Genomic DNA, 20,635 nt, shown 5'->3' on the forward strand with positions numbered 1-20,635 from the left:
AGATGTTGGATGGGATATAATTGAAACTAACAGAATAAAGTTGCGTAAAGCAAGTACAAATTATATGTGTAATTTTCCAGATCTGTTCTATTATGTTATGATTATGGTGTATAGAGAATAGTTTTTCACCACACCAACTGGAAAAGACCTTCTTGATTGTTCAAAAACGAATGAGAAAGTTGCATTCTATCCACATGTGGGGCAAAGCAATCAAATGCAAATTTTGAGTTGTTTCCCTACTGAATTTGAATGACATTTTTTTTATTACGTTCATTTGGATTTGATTTGGTTTGATTTTTTTGGTATTTCATAGTTAGTATTTTCCTCGCGTTGGTGTGGTGAACATTTTTGTGTTTCACTCGGACGGAAATTTTGTTTAACCCTCGTGCCTTGAAACCCTTGAAACGCACAATATTTAACTTCTCGAACCAGTCGTTACGCTCGTGGTTACATTTCGGAATCTTTCGCTTGCTCGGGTATCAATCATGTATCAATATTATCACGAGCTGTTAAACAACTCTGCCCCCTTGTAAAACCAACACATATCCATAAAGCTAATTAACGTTTGGAAGTTAAACACAATAGAAACGAGTAGACACTTGACCACAACTTCCATTCCCAGTGTGACTCCATAATTTGAAGTACACGTGGGGTCTCGTAGTTACCATTCGGTCAGAACAAGCCAAATGGGGGCTTTTTATTTTACCATTCTGTTGCCATGCATGATTTATGCATCCATGCCAAATTACAGCTTTCAAGAACTAGTGATCGCGTAGCAAAGCCGCGAACGGACGGACAGACGAACATGGCGAAACTATAAGTTTCTAATTGACTACGAAACCCAAAAAAAATAGCATTGGCCCCGCCAGCACTCCTCAGAATAACAAAAATATTCTTTACATATAGACACAGATAGATGACAGGAACACCAATTAGTAATCTACAGTCAAGCGTGAGTTGGACTTAGGAAAAAAAAGATTGTAAGGGAGCAGAGTTTTGAGACTGGAACTAGATTATATTCTATTTTTACTTACTTAACATAATAATACAAAAGAACTTCATAACTTCATAAGCCTAAGTTAAAAAGATTTACTAAGTACCTACCTACTTGTTTCCTTTGACTACTTAGAATCGACGTATGTATTAATGTATCACTAATGTACCTACGGATAATACATTAACTTTAAAATAGACTTTTTGTAACTTTAATCATGTTTACTCATGTAAGTAGGTAGGTAAACCACTCATGTCTAAATTTAGCATGTAAAATAATTTAAGTATTTAGATTTAGCGGCCTATGTCAGTAGGTATGTACTTGGTGGTTACTAGGTACTTGTTAGTTACATAATTTGAGTTGTTTGCAAGGGAGCCTACAAAATAAAGGACATAGCTGGGCAGCGGGCAACGTTAATCCGTTAACGCGTAGGTAACTAAAATTTAATTTTTTGTATTATTGCAATACTTGCGATAGTGACCTACTTAAATGAATTGTTAGTTTCCTGGGTTCTGGAAGTTAACAGGTGAGAAACAAAAACCCAGCCAAGAGCGTGTCGGGCCACGCTCAGTGGAGGGTTCCGTATTTACCCGTCCGTTACGAGTACGACACCCCACAGAACTCAAACTAACAATTCATATTTAAGTAGATTACTATCGCGAGTATTGCAACAATACAAAAAATGTAATTTTAGTTACGCGCAGGTGCCCAGCTAATTAAAGGAAACGAATAAAAATTAGTCATTTATTTTAATCATTTAAAAAATAAAAAATAATTATTAAGAAAATCTTATTAATAAAACATATTTAATAATACAGCTCAGTATGTCATAAAAGAAAACTGCAATTATTACAAAAAGCCTGTTTCTAATGAAATCTAGCCCTCACTCTCACATACTCGTTAATGATTATGATTAAAGAAAAAAATAGGAACTGCAATGTGAATATTCGAAAGACGAATATCACCTTAATATTCTACTTATTATTAAAATCATTAAGTACTTTAATTATCGCATCATTACTCATACCATCAAACATTGTATCCATCACACATTTACTAAAGAAAATACTTAAAAAATAAAAATGATAGTAATAGGGGGGTAAAGTTTAAGAAAGCAACGTATCCCCTAGTTTGACAACCATACCAGGTGGCGCTGTATTACAATTCAAAGTTTTAAATTTGACAACTGAATTTACAGGATATTGTATTAAACCGTTCAGCGCCATCTGCGTTTCTTGCCAAATTCAAGGTACGAATTTGTTTTTACTTTTCACATCTTACACAATCAATAGACCTAGTAATGATGAATGTCTGGAAGTGATAGCAACACAACTTATTTAACCATTGGCTATTATTATATTTTTATTTGTTCAGATTGATGAAGAATCTTACTTAATATATTATGTAACCATTCGAAATTAAATTGTAAATTTACTATGACAAAAAAAAAGTACTCGACTTTCGTTACTGCGTTTTGTGAAAATAAATTCATGAAGACCAATTAACCTGGTTGTTATTATAATTTATCTGTAGTGTATTATCAGCCTTAAGCGATATCTCTAGTATAGCTCAACATTCCTATACAGTAACCATTATAGAAATAGCAAAAAAAACTCGTTACAATTTGAATACACTTTTGCCTTTTCTGTAACTAAAAATGAAAAGCACCAAAATTATGTTAAATGTTTCCACATTCGGTTTCAGGAAAGTAGCCTTTGTGCGTTTTTATATATTTACTAATTTATAGCCAAGAAGTTTACATTCGCCTGTCGAATATCACTTTTCATTTCGCTATGTTTTAAATGTAAATGGTCAACCTACTATCAGTTGCGGTCACACGAGTGATTTAATCAAGTCAATATAAAATTAACAAAATAACAAGGCGGAATACAGAGGAGTCAAATGCTAAAATATCCAAGACTGCACTAAATGTAAAATAATCTAAAAAATGGCAAATTAACTATGTCCTATTGAAAATCCTTGTTTATATGGTTTTAGTTCGCTTCTAACCTAAACGTATGTACGTTATTTGAGCTCGAGTTTGAATAAGTTTGGATCATTTCCTGACCTACTCGTATTTGTCTTATAGCTACAATATGATGCTTTGATAGCATCTGTACTGATTAATAAAATTAGTATTTATCTCCGACATAAGCAGCTGTTTTTTAAGGTCTGAAGCTATTCTGCGCTGGACAAGCCCACATTGCGATCAAATTCTCTAGTGTTTTCAACGATATCGCTCAGATATCGAATCGGCTTTCTGCAGACGTCTGATAGCTGATGGGACACCGACGAGAGTTGGCTTTGGAATCCGACATCGGATGGGACAACGTTATAGTTGTACCGGTCGACGACGTCGATGCTTAATCGGATGACACAGATAGGTTCTTAAAAAGGGACGGATGCTTTGTCGTCGATAAACAGCTTGAAGTTTCTCGAAACGTAGCTCGCTAGCTCTCTGTGCTGTCTGACTTTTTATCTTCTTGTGCTGGAGGCACAGGCACTTTGCACCTCTTGATGATGGCCTTGCCTGTAGTATCGTTTTCGTCTTCTTGACACGTCAAATTTGAAGCGCATATACAACTGGAAAGAAAATTATTGATATTAAGCATTTATTAGTACGGGTGGGTTATAACCGCGAAAATCGAAGTTCGTAAATTTCGAGCAACTATCTTTACTAGGCTCGCAACTAGTGGAAATAACCCGATTTAATATATATTTATTTAATCTTTATTGCACAATACCTGAAGGTACAAATGACAGACTTAATGCCTTTCGGCATTCACTACCAATCAACCAATGGGTTAAACCAGAAAGATTAAGTAAATCTTAACTAGAAAGGTTAAGATTTAGTTAGTGGAAAACGTTGTCTTCCGAAATGGAATTTCATAGAAAAATTACCTTTCCTTCGTAAGATTTAAAAAGCTACTCTTCCCTCTTAAATAAAAATGCTTATAAAGATAAATACTTACTAGTCATTAGTTCTTTCCCATCTCTCATGAATATATTCAATGTTATCCTTGTAGAAGAGCCAGCCACACGGCGTCTTCGACTCGCAGATTGGCTTCTGGATGCTTGCGAGACTTTGGTTGTCCTCCATCGCTCTCTGTAAAGAGAAATGGAGAGTAATGCACGATTGCTCAGAGATACACTTTTGTCAGAATCACTTAAGAGGAAAGGGGACAGCCGCTTCTCCGTACAAACATAGTCCCCATTTTCCTCTATATATCAATATTATGGAAAATATTTTTACATAAAGGATGACTGACGCTAGACCGGGCAGGAGCATCCGGCATTTCGTTTTCTATGGAAAGAACCACGTTATCATAGAAAAGAAAATAGAGTGACGGACGCCTCGGCCCGGGCCCGGCTCGGTCTAGCGTGAGTTATCCTTTATTTGATGTATATTAACCATAGCTATGCTGCTACATTTGACTTTTATCGATTTTTTTATGACTGTTTGATACCTATTAGGAGCGAAAACCGATTTTATACAATTTTTTTAATGCTGCTAGCTCGTATAATAATAAAAATTTCAAAAAAAAAAAAAAAACTTATGAGCATATATAACTGTGAATACAACAAATTGTGTTAAAATATTTTCAATAATGTTCATATCCAGAGAGGAAAATGAGGACTACGTTTGTCACTTTCGCCTTAAAGTTGCTAAAAATAGACAGGCTGCCTCATTACAGCGACTTACATGCTAATTGTCTTTACACGTGTCTTTTTTCTGAGTTTTTATTATTCAGGAAGCTAAATATACCCATGTTCATAAGCGTTCTGCGGTCTTAAAATAAATATTTCAAGTGGATTCATTTCCAGGTTTAAATCCCATTATGCCAACAAGTATTTCTATGATGTGCCATATTCTCGTATTATCTATAAAATGCATATTTAAGTTGACCGAACGTTAGTGAAGTTCTCCTTTTCAGCTTAGGCAAAAATGCTTTCTTATGTCCGTATGTTCTCCTCTACAGGTCGCAAATCTTAACAGATTCTCGTTAAATTTTGTGAGCAGGTTTGAAAAAAAATATATTTTTTTTGGCGATTCAGTTTTATGGATGTTTTTAAAGTTCAGATTTTTAAAACAACGTAAAAAGTAGTAAAAATTAAGTTACGTATAATATAAAAATATCTCCGCGGGGGCAATATTTTCATATTATACGTAGCTTCATTTTCAAAAAATAATTTATTACTACATAACACTAAGTGTAAAGTCATCTACGTCATTGTGTGATTGAGTTGAGTATGATTTAATTTCGTTGACGAAGTGAAAGATTAGGTGCTACATAAATGCGTCAACCACTGACGCCAGTCTTATGATAACGGAGACGAATAAACATATTTTCTTTTGTTTTAGTCATAATAAATAGTTATTTGTTTTACAATGGGGCAAAGTTGATTGGTATTTGTTTTACAACGTGGCAAAGTTGTTGTTTAACCTCTCGTGTTAATGTTGATATCCGAGCAAGCGAAAGATCCTAAAATTCAACCACGAGCGTTGCAAGGCTTTCAAGGCACGCGGGTTAAACAAACTTTGCTCCCAAGTGAAACACCCATTACAAATCAATTTTGAATGAACGCTATGCATTCATGCATGTTTATCATTCAAAATCATTCTATAAGCTAACCAAACAACTCAAAATTTGCATCAGATTTTAGCCACACATGTGGATAAAATGCAACGTTTTTTTTCAGTTTTCAAAGTGAGTATTTGTGATAAAAAAAATCATTAACGGTTATAAGCTTCAAGATAACTATGGTATATTTTCAACTCTTGAATTAAAGTATAGTATACTTAAACATATAGGTATTAGGTATTACCTATATATTTTAGAGGGTTTCTGAAAGGGTGCCGAAGGGTTATTTATGTACCTATGTATAACTAAAGACAAATGGCGTCACTGAGCTACTTATACTAATAGGAATATCTTATCTTTAAGAGTCCCCGGCAAGCTCGACCGAATTTCACCTTCCCATAAAAACGGAGTCTCATTCTCATTTTAAAACTACGTGTGGAGTTGTAATGAAACTTTGCACATACAATGACATAACTAATTAGAAATAGGCTAAGCTAGGGCTAGTTAGGGGAAATTAGTTTATATTGCTCCATCTTATAAATATAAATCAAACGAAATAGAGCAAAAACAAGTTTTGTATGAAAATCATAAATTCACTGTATTTTTTTACTATGGTATCTGAGGCTACATAAACTGATTACAGACATACCTTATCCTATTGTAAGTACAATGTTTCAGAGCAATCTACTCGTAGCTAGTCATTTAAAAATGAGTGCGTAACTAAGTTTGTATGGAGAACCGAGTTTGCTGAGGACTCTTAAGAGTATACGGGAGCTGAGATTTAATTATTTTAAGTGAATATATTCGTGTCGCTAACGGAATAGACTCCTTAAACTAGTGCGATAAGGACAACGCCAGGTTAGGTAAAAATCCTGCGTAAAAATCTCAAAAAACGATGTTTCGTACTCGACTGTTTCCTCCTCCAAAACTTAACCAAATGTAACGAAATTTTGAGATCTAAATGGTAATTACATTATTTGTGTCGGGCTGCTTTTCAGGCTAATTGATGTCAAGCTTGGAATAAATTTAAAAGTGGAAAAATTACTGTCTTGGCTGAGACTTGAACTGACGGCCTCTGGAGCCAGAGGCACAGAGAGTTCAAGTCGCACCCAAGACAGTAATTTTTCCACTTTTAAATTTATTCCAAGCTTAATAGCATCGTTCGCAGACGTTTCTGCTTAATAATCTGTGTTGAAAAAAACATGGCTCCAGCTTCAAAAATCACGGAGGAAACAGTCGAGTACGTTTGTATGGAGAAATTACCATTCCTATTGCCTCTTAAGAGATACATGAACCCGCCGCCAATAACTTCAATAACGGCTCCCATACAATCGAAGTTACAGTATCATTTTAAAACGACATGCTTAAATTACATGAAACTTGACAACAAAACACTAACGTAACATATATTTATGTCAGTCTCTAGTTTTCGTTGCTAAAAACTGTGATATAAAAAAAATAGAGCGAGTAGAAGTTTTTTATGTAAAACTTCTAAATAATAATAAATAATTCACCTATATACATGCCACTACTGGGCACAGGCGTGAGAGGGCTTGCGGATTGCGGACTGCGCCAATGCGGATTGAGGACTTCACAAACACCTTTGAATTTCTTCGCAGATGTATGCAGGTTTCCTCACGATGTTTTCCTTCACCGAAAAGCTAGTAGCATAATCTGTTGTATAGCAACCACAGCTATGCCCCTACGTTTGATTTTTTAGATTTTGAAGTGAAAACTTCTTTAGCGGCGCTGTGCATTTTTTGGGATGAGGAAAAAATTTTAAACTCGCGACAGGTCACGTGACCGACAGATTCGACAGATTGAAAATTCGTAAGACGGACACGTGACGTAGTCGTTGAAATTATGGATCCTTGTCTTTTTTCTATGTTATGGATGGAAGTTGATTTTTCTGAGAGATAAACTTTTTAATGTTAAATAATTGTAATAGTTCAGAAGTGTACAATTTTTAATGTAATATAAATTGTCATGTTTGTGTACGATAGCGCAATAAATGAATATTGTGTTTTACCACATAAATGATACTTAGTACTTTTATACTGATAATTAAAGCAATTCGGGCAAAATTATTCCCTAACCATTCCAAAATATCAAAAATGCACAACGTTAATATTCAAGTTTTCACTTCTGCCGGCACCCCCGGAGAGCAACCCGTTGTTTTTTTTAAATATTATTATGAGAGTTAGGAGCATTTAAAATTTGTATAAAATCTATTTTTCGCCCCTAATATTTACAATAATAAAATAATCGATGTCAAGATGAAAAAGTCAAACTTAGGAGCATAGCTATTGTTAATATACGCAAAAAATATTTTCCATAATGTCAATATTCAGAGAGGAAAATGGGGACTACGTTTGTATGGAGAAGCGGCGGTCGCCTTTCCTCTTAAGAGAAAAATTGGAGTATTGTTGATATTTCACTACTGATACAGATAAAATTTCTACAGCGTTCCGCGTTAAAAGTTAAACGTCTTTTATATTTTCGACGTGAATACTGAAAGAGTAATTGGTTTAAACATAATTAACAAATTAAAATTGTCTTTTTTCTCTAGTCATGGACAGTATGGCGCCATTTATTTTTGAACTAGGTAGAAATGAATGAAACGTCATACTTAAGAAGCTATGGCTCTTGTTTATGGTAAATATATTACTAGCGTTTAAAACTGATGATAAATATTTATTTTACAGGATTTGTGATATAGTTAAGCGCCAATTACATCCACACTTCCCGATAACGGGCCTGATTTCGGGCCTGATAATCGTTACCCGTTTCACGGAATATCAGCACATCGTTAACAATATTTGAAATGTAAAAAATACTTTGCCTTAAATTGTCAAAAATTTTATTATAATATTTTTGCATATGAACCATTATTTTACATTTCAAATATTGTAAAAGATGTGCTGATAGTTGGTGAAACGGAAAAATACTCTTGTTCCGGCCCGAAATCGGGTCTGATATGAGGATCAGGACTGATAAAGTGTGGATGTAATTGGCACTTTACATCTCATTATTGATGCCACGTCCATCATAGGGATGTTTACTAGAAGTAATATAAGTATATCTCCTATCATGCCCCTAATCTTATAGGAGGAGCGTAGTGATTTAGAGTAGGTGCATGAGCTGTCACAAAATATCTCAAACTATTTTACTTACGAGTATAATGATTTAAATTAAGGCCTGTACCGAAAAAAACTGTAAATTTCAAACAGCTGTAATTTTGTTTCTAAGCAAGATGACTACAACTTTCTTACCGCGATAATAAGTCTTATTATTATATTATATATTTCAATATACGTAATTCCGGTATTATCCTGTACGACGTTACAACGCTAAATAGAAGAGATAATTGAAAATTGGTCTTTTCCAAACAGCAAGAAAAAAAGAAGATTTGTGTTATTTAATTCTAGGCCAAGTCGAAATGCATAAAATTTCCTTCGTATAAAAATCGCATTTGGTAATTGACGAGGAGCAGAGTAAGAGCACCAAACGTCCTGCAGTGCCATTCCACTATAATTGGGCTCAAATCAAAAGTGTATTAAGATAGAAGAATGAAACAGTCAAAAAACATTAACAATTCCAGCAGGTGATGGGCTGGTGTAGGCAAATATGAAAAACGGTTCCGTAAAAAGCTGTCACTGAATATGCTAGGAAGAAACTGCCTGTCACTCCTACAAAAAGAATTTAAGTTAAAAATATAAGTTAAAAGTTGCTTCTTATTGTAGTTATTCTAAAAACCTTAGTTTGTTCTTAATCACATCAGTTTTTTCATGAGAAGTTTACAGTTTTTTTTTCGGTACACCCCTTAATTGTTGTTTTGGAGTGTTTCTGGACTCTCCTTGTACAAGATACATCATATACATCGAAAACCCTTGAAAATGGACTGAATTGCGAATGCAGCCGTATTTCGTTGCACTAAGGTTTACTAGATTCTTATTATAATAAACCGTAGTGCAACGTAATACTGCGTCCTTGAGCGTATCCGGCACTCTCGACACGAGCCATCAATGAACGGAATTGGGCGACGATTCCACCCGACTACCACGTGGAAACGCGATATACCACGTAAACAGGAAACAACGTAGGTCGTTGACCTATTCATAATTTGTTTACTGCGCAGAAATATGTCAAGTTTCCCACCCGTAGCGTGAGTCAGTGTGTATTAGCGGCTCGCGGCCCAAATAAAATGTGAAAAGCATATGAAAGGGCTATCGGAAATAGACTTTTGTCAGTGTCTCGCAGACTTGCACCAGACGCTCTCTTTAGTCTCATTACGTGAACCACTCCGATCCCCTTTAATCGGCCTACTTCTAGCTTGGGCCCATGACGCATCAGTTAATGCTGTCGGTACTGAACTTTCGTTGGTTATGCAATAATCTGTCCGTATATTGGGATTTATTTGATATAGAATTCCATATTACTGTGTAAGCTATTTAAAATAGTACATTGTGCAACGAGGGGGGTAAGTGAAATTTTGGATACGAGGGAATTAAAGATCCGAGTTTGCAATATTCTTACCCCCGGAGTTACACACAATGTTTTTCATCACACTTGCGAATAAAAAACTAAATTTTAAGCGAAATAATTCTTAAATATGGTGACATATCAAACATTCGTCCGCCATTTTGTAATTTCTTGGCAGGTGAGGCATCGAAGGCACAGACCTATTCGGCATTCAGCCACGATTGAAAATTATGTAAAAATATTTTAAACGGCTGTTAAATTAATCAAATTAAATAATTTTTAACATAAACAAAAATATTAAATTATAAACGTCAGTATTTTAAAAGTAAAAATCATTTATGCTACTTGGTTTGTATGAATAAATGACATAATTAAAAAAAAAAGCTATAACTCCCTAGCTTTTTTTTCACAATCCATAACTCCCGCGCGAACAAAATAGGCCTTTGTCCTTCAGCACACCTGCATGAAATAAGATCTTTTTCGTACAAGTGTAATGAAAATGTAATTTGTATTTCTCATAACAAATGAATTGTATTCTGTTTGAGAATAAATGTCTTAAACCATAGAATTCTGAGATACATAGATTAGTATACCGTGACAAAAGTAAAAAACTTAAACGTAAATAATTATTTAAGGCGGTCATCACACTGCTCCGCACTTCGAAACGATGTTCGGCGCTGCGTTACTGTAGAATCTTGATTTGCATGCAAAAACCGTATAGGTATAACATATTGGGTCCGCCTCTCCGAAGGTGCGAATCGCACGACGCTTCGCTCTTTCGGACGGAGATGCGGTGCGAGCCGCAGCGCAGGCAATGCCACACCGAGCTCCGTAGTACTGTACGGATTTTTTTTCATAAACGTTATTCGTCATGCACTGCAGCTCCGGACGAAGATACCTCACCACCATCGTACCGTCGTCGCCGCATGCGAATTTGTCGCTTCGTAGTTCGCAATGAAATGTGGCGGCAGTGTGATAACCGCCTAAAGCAGGTACGTAACTGCTGCTAGTCATTTTCACTGTAGATAACAACTATAGCATTAGACACAGTCAGCATCATATAGGTACCGTGTGCGTTGGCGGGTCTGCCATTTTGTGGCCTTAATCTGAAACAAACGCCACGCGCTTACGCTTAAGCAAGTGCTATCTACCGTCCCCGTACGATTTCTTGTTAATAAGGAGGCTCTAAGCTGCCATCTTATGGGCTACATTGGAAGGATAAACTTCACATATACACCTCGCGCCGAAAACCTGACTTCTCATGTGCTGGCCAACAACAGTTTATGCACGCTCCTTATAGATAATGACGGAATCTATAATCGAAATCGCGTAAATAGGTATCCGGCGCCAAATCATTTAGATGGTAAAATTATCAAATAGTTAACTGGAACTATCATTGCTATTGAAACCAATCTCTCAAAGGTGTAAATGAACTTAGGTACGTGTATCTACCTGCCAGGAATCGAAATGAGAACTCATTGTTTGATCCCTAACCACTATCATAGAAGTATGTATGTATGTATGTATGTCACTTTATTGCACATAAACAGGTTAATATAAAACAGACAAAACAAAACAAAAAAATGTTATGTATAAAGGCGAACTTATCCCTAAAAGGGATCTCTTCCAGCTAACCTTTGAGAAAATGCGAAAGGATCAAACACTAACAGGTGAAAGACAAATCATTAATAAGAAGTAAGTTCATAGGTAACAAAATGTAATGCAATGAGCAAATATTTGACAACAAATGTTTATGGTTTACAATTAAATTTTAGTTTGAAATATCCAGGAATATAATTAACTACCCATCACAAAAAAAACGCGCAGGTAGTCATAAAAATAGTTACCTATATCTACCCACCATATACATTTTTGTTAAGATTCAAATAGTGAGCTCGACTTTCTTACGCCAAACGAAACTCCTAATGCCATGCAAACTAAGTTACCGTATGAAAACATGAATTAGGAAAATTATTTTATAATATGTAAAAGTAGCGTCACATACAATTTTTTTTATAAAAGATACTATTCCGCTGACATTAATGTGTAGTCATGGACAATATTGATTATTATTATAATTTTACGAGAAAATACACTTCCAGCTCAACCACAGATAGAGGACCACTAGAGGGAATATATTTTTCATTTCTCATGCTCTGAAAGCGAGTTGTACTAAAAAGTGTGCCGAAAATGGTACGTTTATGCTCGGGAATACTGTACTTGCCAAGTACGTTTTTTTTCTTTTTTTACGATAAGCAATTCAAATTTTGGTTTTAAATGGATTTGCTGTACCATTTCTATTCTGATCATTAACTCTCCATTAAATAACGACATTTTTACCTAAATTGTTACTTGAAAATACCCCCACGAAATACTACTGTATTTTACTTTGCTCGTATTCGAATTGAAAAGTAGAGTGTTTAACTCGGGTGAAAGGCACCATTTCTGTACAGAAATGGGTGCCTTTTATCCCTTGGTTATCAATTAATCTACTAGTCAGACCAAGGTAAGTTGGCAGCTATTTTGACAGCCCAGACGGTACAAGTGTCAAGTAAACGTCATAATTTCATAGAAGTGTGACCCGTGCACCGTCTGGACACCGTATACTATTTAAACTGTTCAACAACTCAACTATACCGAAACGAAAAAATTACCTTTTAAAATTAGATCTGATAAAAATCTTAAACGCTGTATGTTTGTTTATCTACTGAAAATAGTGATTACAGTTCACCATAATGCTATGGCGACTACCTATTTACGGAGTAAAATGAGATAAGAAATAATAATGCAATAAACAATGTGTGAAAGAATAACAATCTGTTACTTGTCAAGTTTAACTGTGTAGGTAGTTATAAAATAATTAACGGCTAAGGGCCGATACAGACGCACTGCAACCCGACTGCAACTTATATGGGAACTACCCGCCGACGTTATAGCTGGCGTGCAGTTCCCATACAAATTGCAGTCAGGTTGCAGTGCGTTTGTACCGGGCCTAAGTAATATTTAATATTTGTTTAGGTACAAATTAAAATTCAAGAGCTTTTCGTTGGAATTCTAGAAAGCGTTTTTACATAATGCACTTATTTAAAGCTTTAGGTACTAACAAAGTGATCACGGTGCGCCTTTTTAGGGTTCCGTAGGCAACTAGGAACCCTTATAGTTTCGCCATGTCTGTCTGTCTGTCTGTCTGTCTATCTGTCTGTCCGAGGCTTTGCTCCGTGGTCGTTAGTGCTAGAAAGCTGAAATTCGATATGGATATATAAATCAATAAAGCCGACAAAGTCGTACAATAAAATCTAAAAATTTAATTTTTTTGAGGGTACCTCCCCTACACGTAAAGTGGGGGTGAATTTTTTTTCTGCTTCAACCCTACAGTGTGGGGTATCGTTGGAAAGGGCTTTCAAAACTAATAGGGGTCTTCAACAAACATTTTTTGATAAAGTGAATATATTCGGAGATAATCGCTCCGAAAGAAAAAAAATGTGTCCCCCCCTCTAACTTTTGAACCATAGGTCCAAAAAATATGAAAAAAATCGTGGAAGTCGAGCTTAAGAAAGACTTTAGATGAAAACTATAGCGGACATGATCAGTTTAGCTGTTTTTGAGTTATCGCAAAAAGTTTCCCCTTCATAGTAAAAAGACTTTAATTAGTACTGATTATGCAAATTTGCCTATTTGTTTAACTCGCGTGAAAGGTACCGTTTCATCCCTTGGTTAACAATTTACTATACTTTAAGCTCCAGTTTAGCTTATTGTGACGGAAGAGTAACTACGGAACCCTACACTGAGCATGGCCCGACATGCTCTTGGCCGGTTTTTATTCATACAAGTTATTTTACATTTTTTGCGGTTTATTAAAGTGTAGGTATAATTTCGCGACTGTCGTTTGAAAATTTCTTAAGGGGGAAGCATAGCACTTGATCGTCCATGCAAAAAGAGAATACGTTTTTCCACTTCTAAATATGTTCCATTCGCCATGATTTTTGAGTATGTTATTGAAACAAAGAAAAACTAGGTTTATCTTTTTTTCAAAATTTGCAAACCAAAAAAAATTGTAAATAAAAGCTAAACCTCTATTCCTAGAATATATTACTACCGCCGAAGCGATCGACATCAAAATCAAAGTGATTTGTCAAGATTTAATTAGTGAAAAACGTATTTTCTCCCGAAATGGAATTTCATAGAAAAAGTACCGTTATTTCGTTAGATTCAAAAAGCTAACTTTCTTCCCTGTTAACCCAGGTCCAGATTTCTTCGCGGCCGTTGTACTTAATTTCAAAATATAACGCTTCGTGACTGTTGCTATTCTTTTTTTAATACCTTACTTTTAATCAAAAATCCTCAATCATCTTTTTATCAATACTAGCATAATCCTTCGCTACAGTGTTTGCATTATTTTCAAGTACTTAAAGATCCTAAGGTGCTTTAAGGACCGTTGAAGTTTGAATTTTTCAATGTATGCGTATGTAGAATGTTTCACGATCGTTTAAAGCTCGAGCATTTTGAACAGAACCATCCTTTGCTTTGATGGATGGAACCAATTTTGTTTGTACTTTTGTGTAATTACTTAGGTAATTTACATTACAATTATAATTTCAGATGTTGGAAACAAAGATTTAGAGCATAAAATGACGACGCTCCTGAATTCAATACTGCAAAAAAATGTACTACCTAAATATTACCTAGCCTATTTTCTATCTTGTTTTCGCATAAGTAACATGTTAATCTTGCACTCCTGAACTGCGGATAGATATTATGCGTATATAATCGTTTATTTGCGTTTGCTACGGTCATAAGTTCATATTTATTTACGTATGAGCCTATGAAGATAAGGAATCGAACGTGTGCTCAAAATATTGTAGGTGTAGGTCATGATGATAATTAATATAATAACTATTAGTCAGATCGGTCAATAAAATCGCTTACTACTTTTAATAAATGTGTATTCTATCAAAAACACGGTTCACACACTATATTAAACTACCTTCAAAATTACATCTTTAAAACACTTGTAACGGTTATTAAAATTTAAAAAAGATTCGTTAACCAAAATCAATTCCGACAAACTAAAACCGTTTAAGTATGTTTAATTTTTAATGCGCCATTGATATTTCATATTTGCCAAATGCGTAGTTTAAAAACAAAAAATGTTAATAAAGGATTATTCATGCCGATTTTTTCTAAATTAGGGGATAAAAAGGGGTTGTACTCACCCTCTGCCTAGGGACCATGGCCACGGCAAAGGTGCACAGGGCCACGAGAAGTAACAGTCGTTTCATGTTCACGTTTTCAAGTCTACAGTCACAGTGGAGAGTGTGTAGTGTGTCGCGCGAAGCCGAGACGTGATGTGAGGACCGCGCGCCGCCCGCCGGGTATATGTAGGCATTGCCAGTGGAGGCCCGCACGCCGCGCGCTTTACCAGATTTTCCTAACGAAATCTACGCCCTCGTGTCGTGCCTTTTACGATACAATGGTTACCATGTTTTAGCAATATTTTTCATGATTTTGTATCCACCGGTTACTCTTAAGTATAAGACGCTGCAAAAAGGTACGTACGTGAAAATTCATACTTCGAGTAAAAAAAAAACGTTAATTACTATTCTATTGGTTGATATTAACCACATAATTGAACCACTGGAAAGTATAATGTAAATACATATCCCTTTATTTATGCAATTAAAATTTGACATTAGTTTGCTATCTTTCGAATAGGTACTACTAGTAGGTATAAGACCATTTTATTGTAGGTATTTATTTTTACATATTTTTAAGTACTTGAGGCTACCATTTATACTGGTTCAACTATAAGATCGAATTGTTCATAATTAGGGTATATTTGTTCATCTTCTGGGCAAATTGACGTCTTCTGGCACTTATTATTTTTCATAAAAATATTGAATAATAATTAGAGGGTTCAGTCAGAGTGGTTCATTCTAAGCTCTATTATATATATGCAAAATCATACAAAAATGAACTGGAGATGCATTCTAACATAGAAACTTTTGTAGTCTGAGTACGACGTATAATTCAATATTTTTTAAAGTATTAAATATCAATTTAAATAGGTGCAGTGTATTTTAAACACTTCAAACAAAACAAACAAGCACAACAAACAAGTTAGGCAATTGCTAACAAAAAAAAAATCTCGAACTTTCGTCTTCATTGTAAATAAGTAATTGGAAGTTAAACTATTTCGCTTTGTGGAGCCTTTCTTATACTTAACAAGATTACGTCATAAAAGTAAAAAATGGACTATGTTTATATTTTTTTTTAATTAATAAAACAATTTAAAATCAAAGTATTTAATGTTTTAAAATATTAAAAAAATATATCTTTTTTTTTTTATACCGTGATCTTGTTAAGTATGTATATAAGAAAATTAGTTCGATTTTTTTTGTTGTAATATTATATACTTCAAATAATTTATTCCCATTGAAAATTTATCTTAAAGTTAATATTTCAACAAGCTATCTAATTGTTTATTAACAAAAATTTCTGGGATAAAAATAATTATTAATTAATAGTTAGCTTGATGAAACATTAACTTAAGATCAATAGCTAGCGGGCACCGGCTCCGTTCCAGTACAGATCTCTCTCTGTTTATCCCGCCTCAAACGCCGACAAGTTTTTTACTGTGTACTCTGTCAAATTATGGAATTCCTTACCGTCTGCTGGTCGACAGTGTTAATCGGTTGCATCGCTAAAGGTGAACTTAAAAAAGTTGTGTCTTTCGGACTGAACTTAATCTAAAAGATTTTTGCGGTTAGGTAGTATTTGTATACTTATATGTATTATAAAGTATGTAATGTCTTATATATTATAACTATATATGACTGTTTACATATTTGTTTTATTTCATATCCCATACTATATATTGTAGGTTTTAGTTTACCTAGCTATCTTTTAGGAAATTAAATACTTTTTTTCATGCCATTAAGTATAGTTTTGATGTCTACCGTTCTCCAATTCTCCCTTAATTGCTCAAAGGTTAACTGAAAGAGATCCCTGAAAGATGTGTGTTTTTTCCTGCTTTATGTTTCATTTTGTGCAATAAAGTGTTTTACTAACTACTGTAAGAGTAACCGACACGTATTGAAAATAGTTTTATTAAATAGGCACAGCACCGCAGCATTTCGTGGCAGTTTTAAATACTCTGCCACGAAGTGCTGGAACAATATACCTCCACCTATAAGGAACTCACCGTCAATTAGTTCATTTAAATGTAAATTTAAAAAACATATTTTACACATACACAAATTATAAATATTGGGTATACTCCTGTGCCATCACTATGCCATGTACTAGAACGAACGCCTACCCTATAATTTATTTCGCCTTGTATGACGACTGACTGACTGTTTAGGTACCGATAATTTAAATAATTTATTTGTCATTGTAGTTTTTAATTGAATAATAATTATAGCCTTACTTGAAACTTCTGTACTTAAATATATAAAACTTTGTACTTTAGCGTGTAGCTGCGCTCTCTCGGAAAGGTTTCCACGGAAGACCAGCGTCGAGACCCTTAGGTGGTATCTTGACATTAAGCTGAGTGGAGACCTTTTCAGTGACGCTTAATAATAAATTGATTCTGTCGTCTCATGTATTAGATACTTAAACTTAAGCGTTTTCTGAATAAATTTCTTCTATTCTATTCTATTCTATTATGGAAAACGTCCGAAATGAGGGGGGTGGCAATTGCTGGCAAAAGTTTAAAGGCTAGTGCTAGATTCAAGTCTAATGTCCAATTTTAAGAAGTAACTGAATTTAGTTATTTTTTGATTTAATTAAAATATTTTTAAGGTAACGATTATGGTACGCAGACTTTATTAACGTGCTGATAACGTCCTTAAGAGTCAAGGCTGGTGGATGAACAGAAAAAAGTCTATTACCAAAATTTCCGAGATAAGCACTATCTATCTGATAACTTGAAATAATTTTAATAAATATAATTTAGTATCACTTCCTTCGGTAAACAAAGCGTGCATCTGTTATAAAATGTTTCCCAAATAAAGGACCTACATAATGGTTACTCTTATCACTACTTTATGAATGAACGTACTGGCTGGTCCGTAATTCCAATTGCTTTTACTGCCCGTTATCACAAGTGACCGAGCCTACCCAATAGAAGTGACCTCAATACACGTAACAATTGTAAGGAATCAGAGCTCAGATATTAATGGTTCGCTAGCCCGCGGCCAGTCACATCACAATATCGCAATATCTCTACTGGATGTAGAATTGTAGATTACAATGATTACGACGAAATTGTTTGTTATTGTGGTTGGGTGTGGTTCCAATTACTAAACCTTGACGAGTTGAACGTCCAGGCCAGCCATATTAAGCGCGTTCTGATTTTATAATTGATTTCGAGGTCAAAATTACAGTGGCGGGCAGAAATGATCGCCTCTCCTGTCCTCGGGAAACATAATACACTTGTGTATTCGTTATTGTGCACCTACTTTATGTTATGTATACGAGGGACGAGCCTCTATATCACTAAGTGGTTGCTCGAATCACGTTGAAATGTTTTTATGGAAAATTACGAGTTGAGGAAACGGTGATAAACAAAGCAATTACATATTGTCTATGTGCTGACGATTTCATACCGATTCTAATTGCTCCTTTTTAGAATCAAAACAGATGAACCGCACTCCTGCAGCGTCTGAAAATTGTATGAAAACTGCACACCGACTGCACGATTCCAGCTCATTATACCGAATAATCTGCAAAAAAAAGAAGATAAGTAGGTGATTATTGACTTGTACTAGAATTTATATATCATAACTATCCTACTTATGCAATGTATGTGAATAATCTTTAGAGTCTGATGTGCTTTGAAGTCTTCTTTTTTCAAAGTTTTGTAATTCTTGTTTTTTGATACTTTTAGACTGGATATGATAAAAATAATTCTGAAACAACTTGAATTAAAATATAGAGCAGTTAAACAAATTGTTTTCAGATTTTCAGATGGTTGCATGTTGTATATACTCACGTATAATTTAGTCATATCTGTTTCGTTGGGGGAAACACCTCTTGTGCTTAATTAGTTCTCATAGTTAGCCAAAGTACAACAAATAGTTACCTACAGGGAATTTAGATTTAGTTAGTTAGTTAGTTAGTTAGTTTTCCTGGAAAATTTTCGCAAGTCAATAGGTACTTACTTAAATACAGGGCACGCATTTTAAGGATGGTTTATCTCTGTCTTCACATTTATTTGTATGTCTTAAGATCAAGCAGTATTGAATATTAAAGAATCCTATTTCCTCTTACCGGTCCATAAATTAATTCGGCAAGTACATTATCTTATCTTATACCTTTAAACGAGCAATTCTTGTATATATATATATACATATATATTTCGGGGATCACGGAAACGGCTCTAACGATTTCGATGAAATTCTCTATATGGGGGTTTTCGGGGGCGATAAATCGATCTAGCTAGGTCTTATCTCTGGGAAAACGCGCATTTTTGAGTTTCAATATGTTTTTCGAGCAAAGCTGGGTCTCCCAGATATTTAATCTTAATTCGTGATAGACCCGATGTAAAATCGAAATTGTGAAATGTTAGGTAGGTATATTAGCTAATATTTACGTAAACTAACCAAACATATATGCAAAATATATAATTCCTCGAAATGCAGCGAGTAATCTGTGTTGATCCATTTTGAATGCGGACATCAACAAATATTAACATTGTACCAATTGCATAACAATTTGTCACGCGCCAAAATACTACGACATATTCATGGTTCTTTAACGTACACACAAAAAGGAAAAGGGTAATTCCACGATACTGTAACGTCAGTTAGGTACCAATTTTGTCGTGTGTTCTTACATTAATTTAGCAAACTTAAGTATCCAGATATCTACCTGTAGGGCTACGCCAGACATACAAACACTTAAATTTGCTTAATGTAAGAACAAACGAAAGAATTGTTAACTGACGTTACAGTCTCGTGGAATTACCCAAAAACGAATAGTACCTATGAATAATCTGCTAAAATCATAACATTTAGGTATAACCCTATTCGAAGTTGGGTCAAAATACGTAGGATAAAAAATATGTGCATCAGCTTTGTAGTACAGTGGCCACTGAGCTAAGACGCATAGACAGACGGGCAACAGACGGACCGACATAGTGAAACTAAAACACTAAACCTTAAAAATATTGATCTTAGAGAGTTGATTAATTTGCTGTCTAGAAACAATATAAATATCATATAAATCATCTTACACGCACGTTTGGAAGCCGGCCCTAAATAAACATAAAATCGGGAAATCCCGCGGGAAGAATGCCTTGACGTTAATCTGTTTCACAGAAGTACGCCCAAAGGGATTTCGTTGTTTTGTCATAAATATTACTGGTAAAAAGTATCGCATTCTGCCCGAGCCAACGGGAGTTTCCATTTTACGATAATTGACGTTTTTACTCGATAACTACGTACTGGGTCAACGTGAGATTACTTAAACGTCAATTACCTTTTTTATCAATTGACATTTTGATACCTAAAAGGCGACGATTAAACTTATTTTATAATATAATGTACTTATTACAATTGCACATACAAAATAA

The 20,635-nt window shown here is 34.7% G+C and overlaps 1 protein-coding gene across 1 annotated transcript; it reads right to left on the reverse strand.

Moving 5' to 3' along the window:
* Window positions 1-1,728: 1,728 nt before the first annotated feature.
* Window positions 1,729-15,602, reverse strand: LOC133524118 (uncharacterized). The gene is made up of 3 exons (XM_061859969.1): window positions 15,273-15,602; window positions 3,967-4,100; window positions 1,729-3,577 (listed from the first exon to the last, which is right to left on the reverse strand). Exons 1-3 carry the CDS (start codon window positions 15,336-15,338, stop codon window positions 3,445-3,447), a joined length of 333 nt encoding a protein of 110 aa, XP_061715953.1. The 5' UTR covers window positions 15,339-15,602; the 3' UTR covers window positions 1,729-3,444.
* Between the last annotated feature and the right edge of the window lie 5,033 nt (window positions 15,603-20,635).

This window comes from Cydia pomonella, chromosome 13, assembly GCF_033807575.1.
Source record: "Cydia pomonella isolate Wapato2018A chromosome 13, ilCydPomo1, whole genome shotgun sequence".
Lineage (NCBI taxonomy): Eukaryota > Metazoa > Arthropoda > Insecta > Lepidoptera > Tortricidae > Cydia > Cydia pomonella.

Excerpts from the sequence above, each read along its gene's own strand:
- LOC133524118 (XM_061859969.1), bottom strand. The coding sequence starts at position 15,338 with ATGAAACGACTGTTACTTCTCGTGGCCCTGTGCACCTTTGCCGTGGCC. Across the intron at positions 4,101-15,272 it reads CCATGGTCCCTAGGCAGAGG|AGAGCGATGGAGGACAACCA; the intron begins GTGAGTACAACC and ends TTCTCTTTACAG. Across the intron at positions 3,578-3,966 it reads TGGGAAAGAACTAATGACTA|TTGTATATGCGCTTCAAATT; the intron begins GTAAGTATTTAT and ends TTTTCTTTCCAG.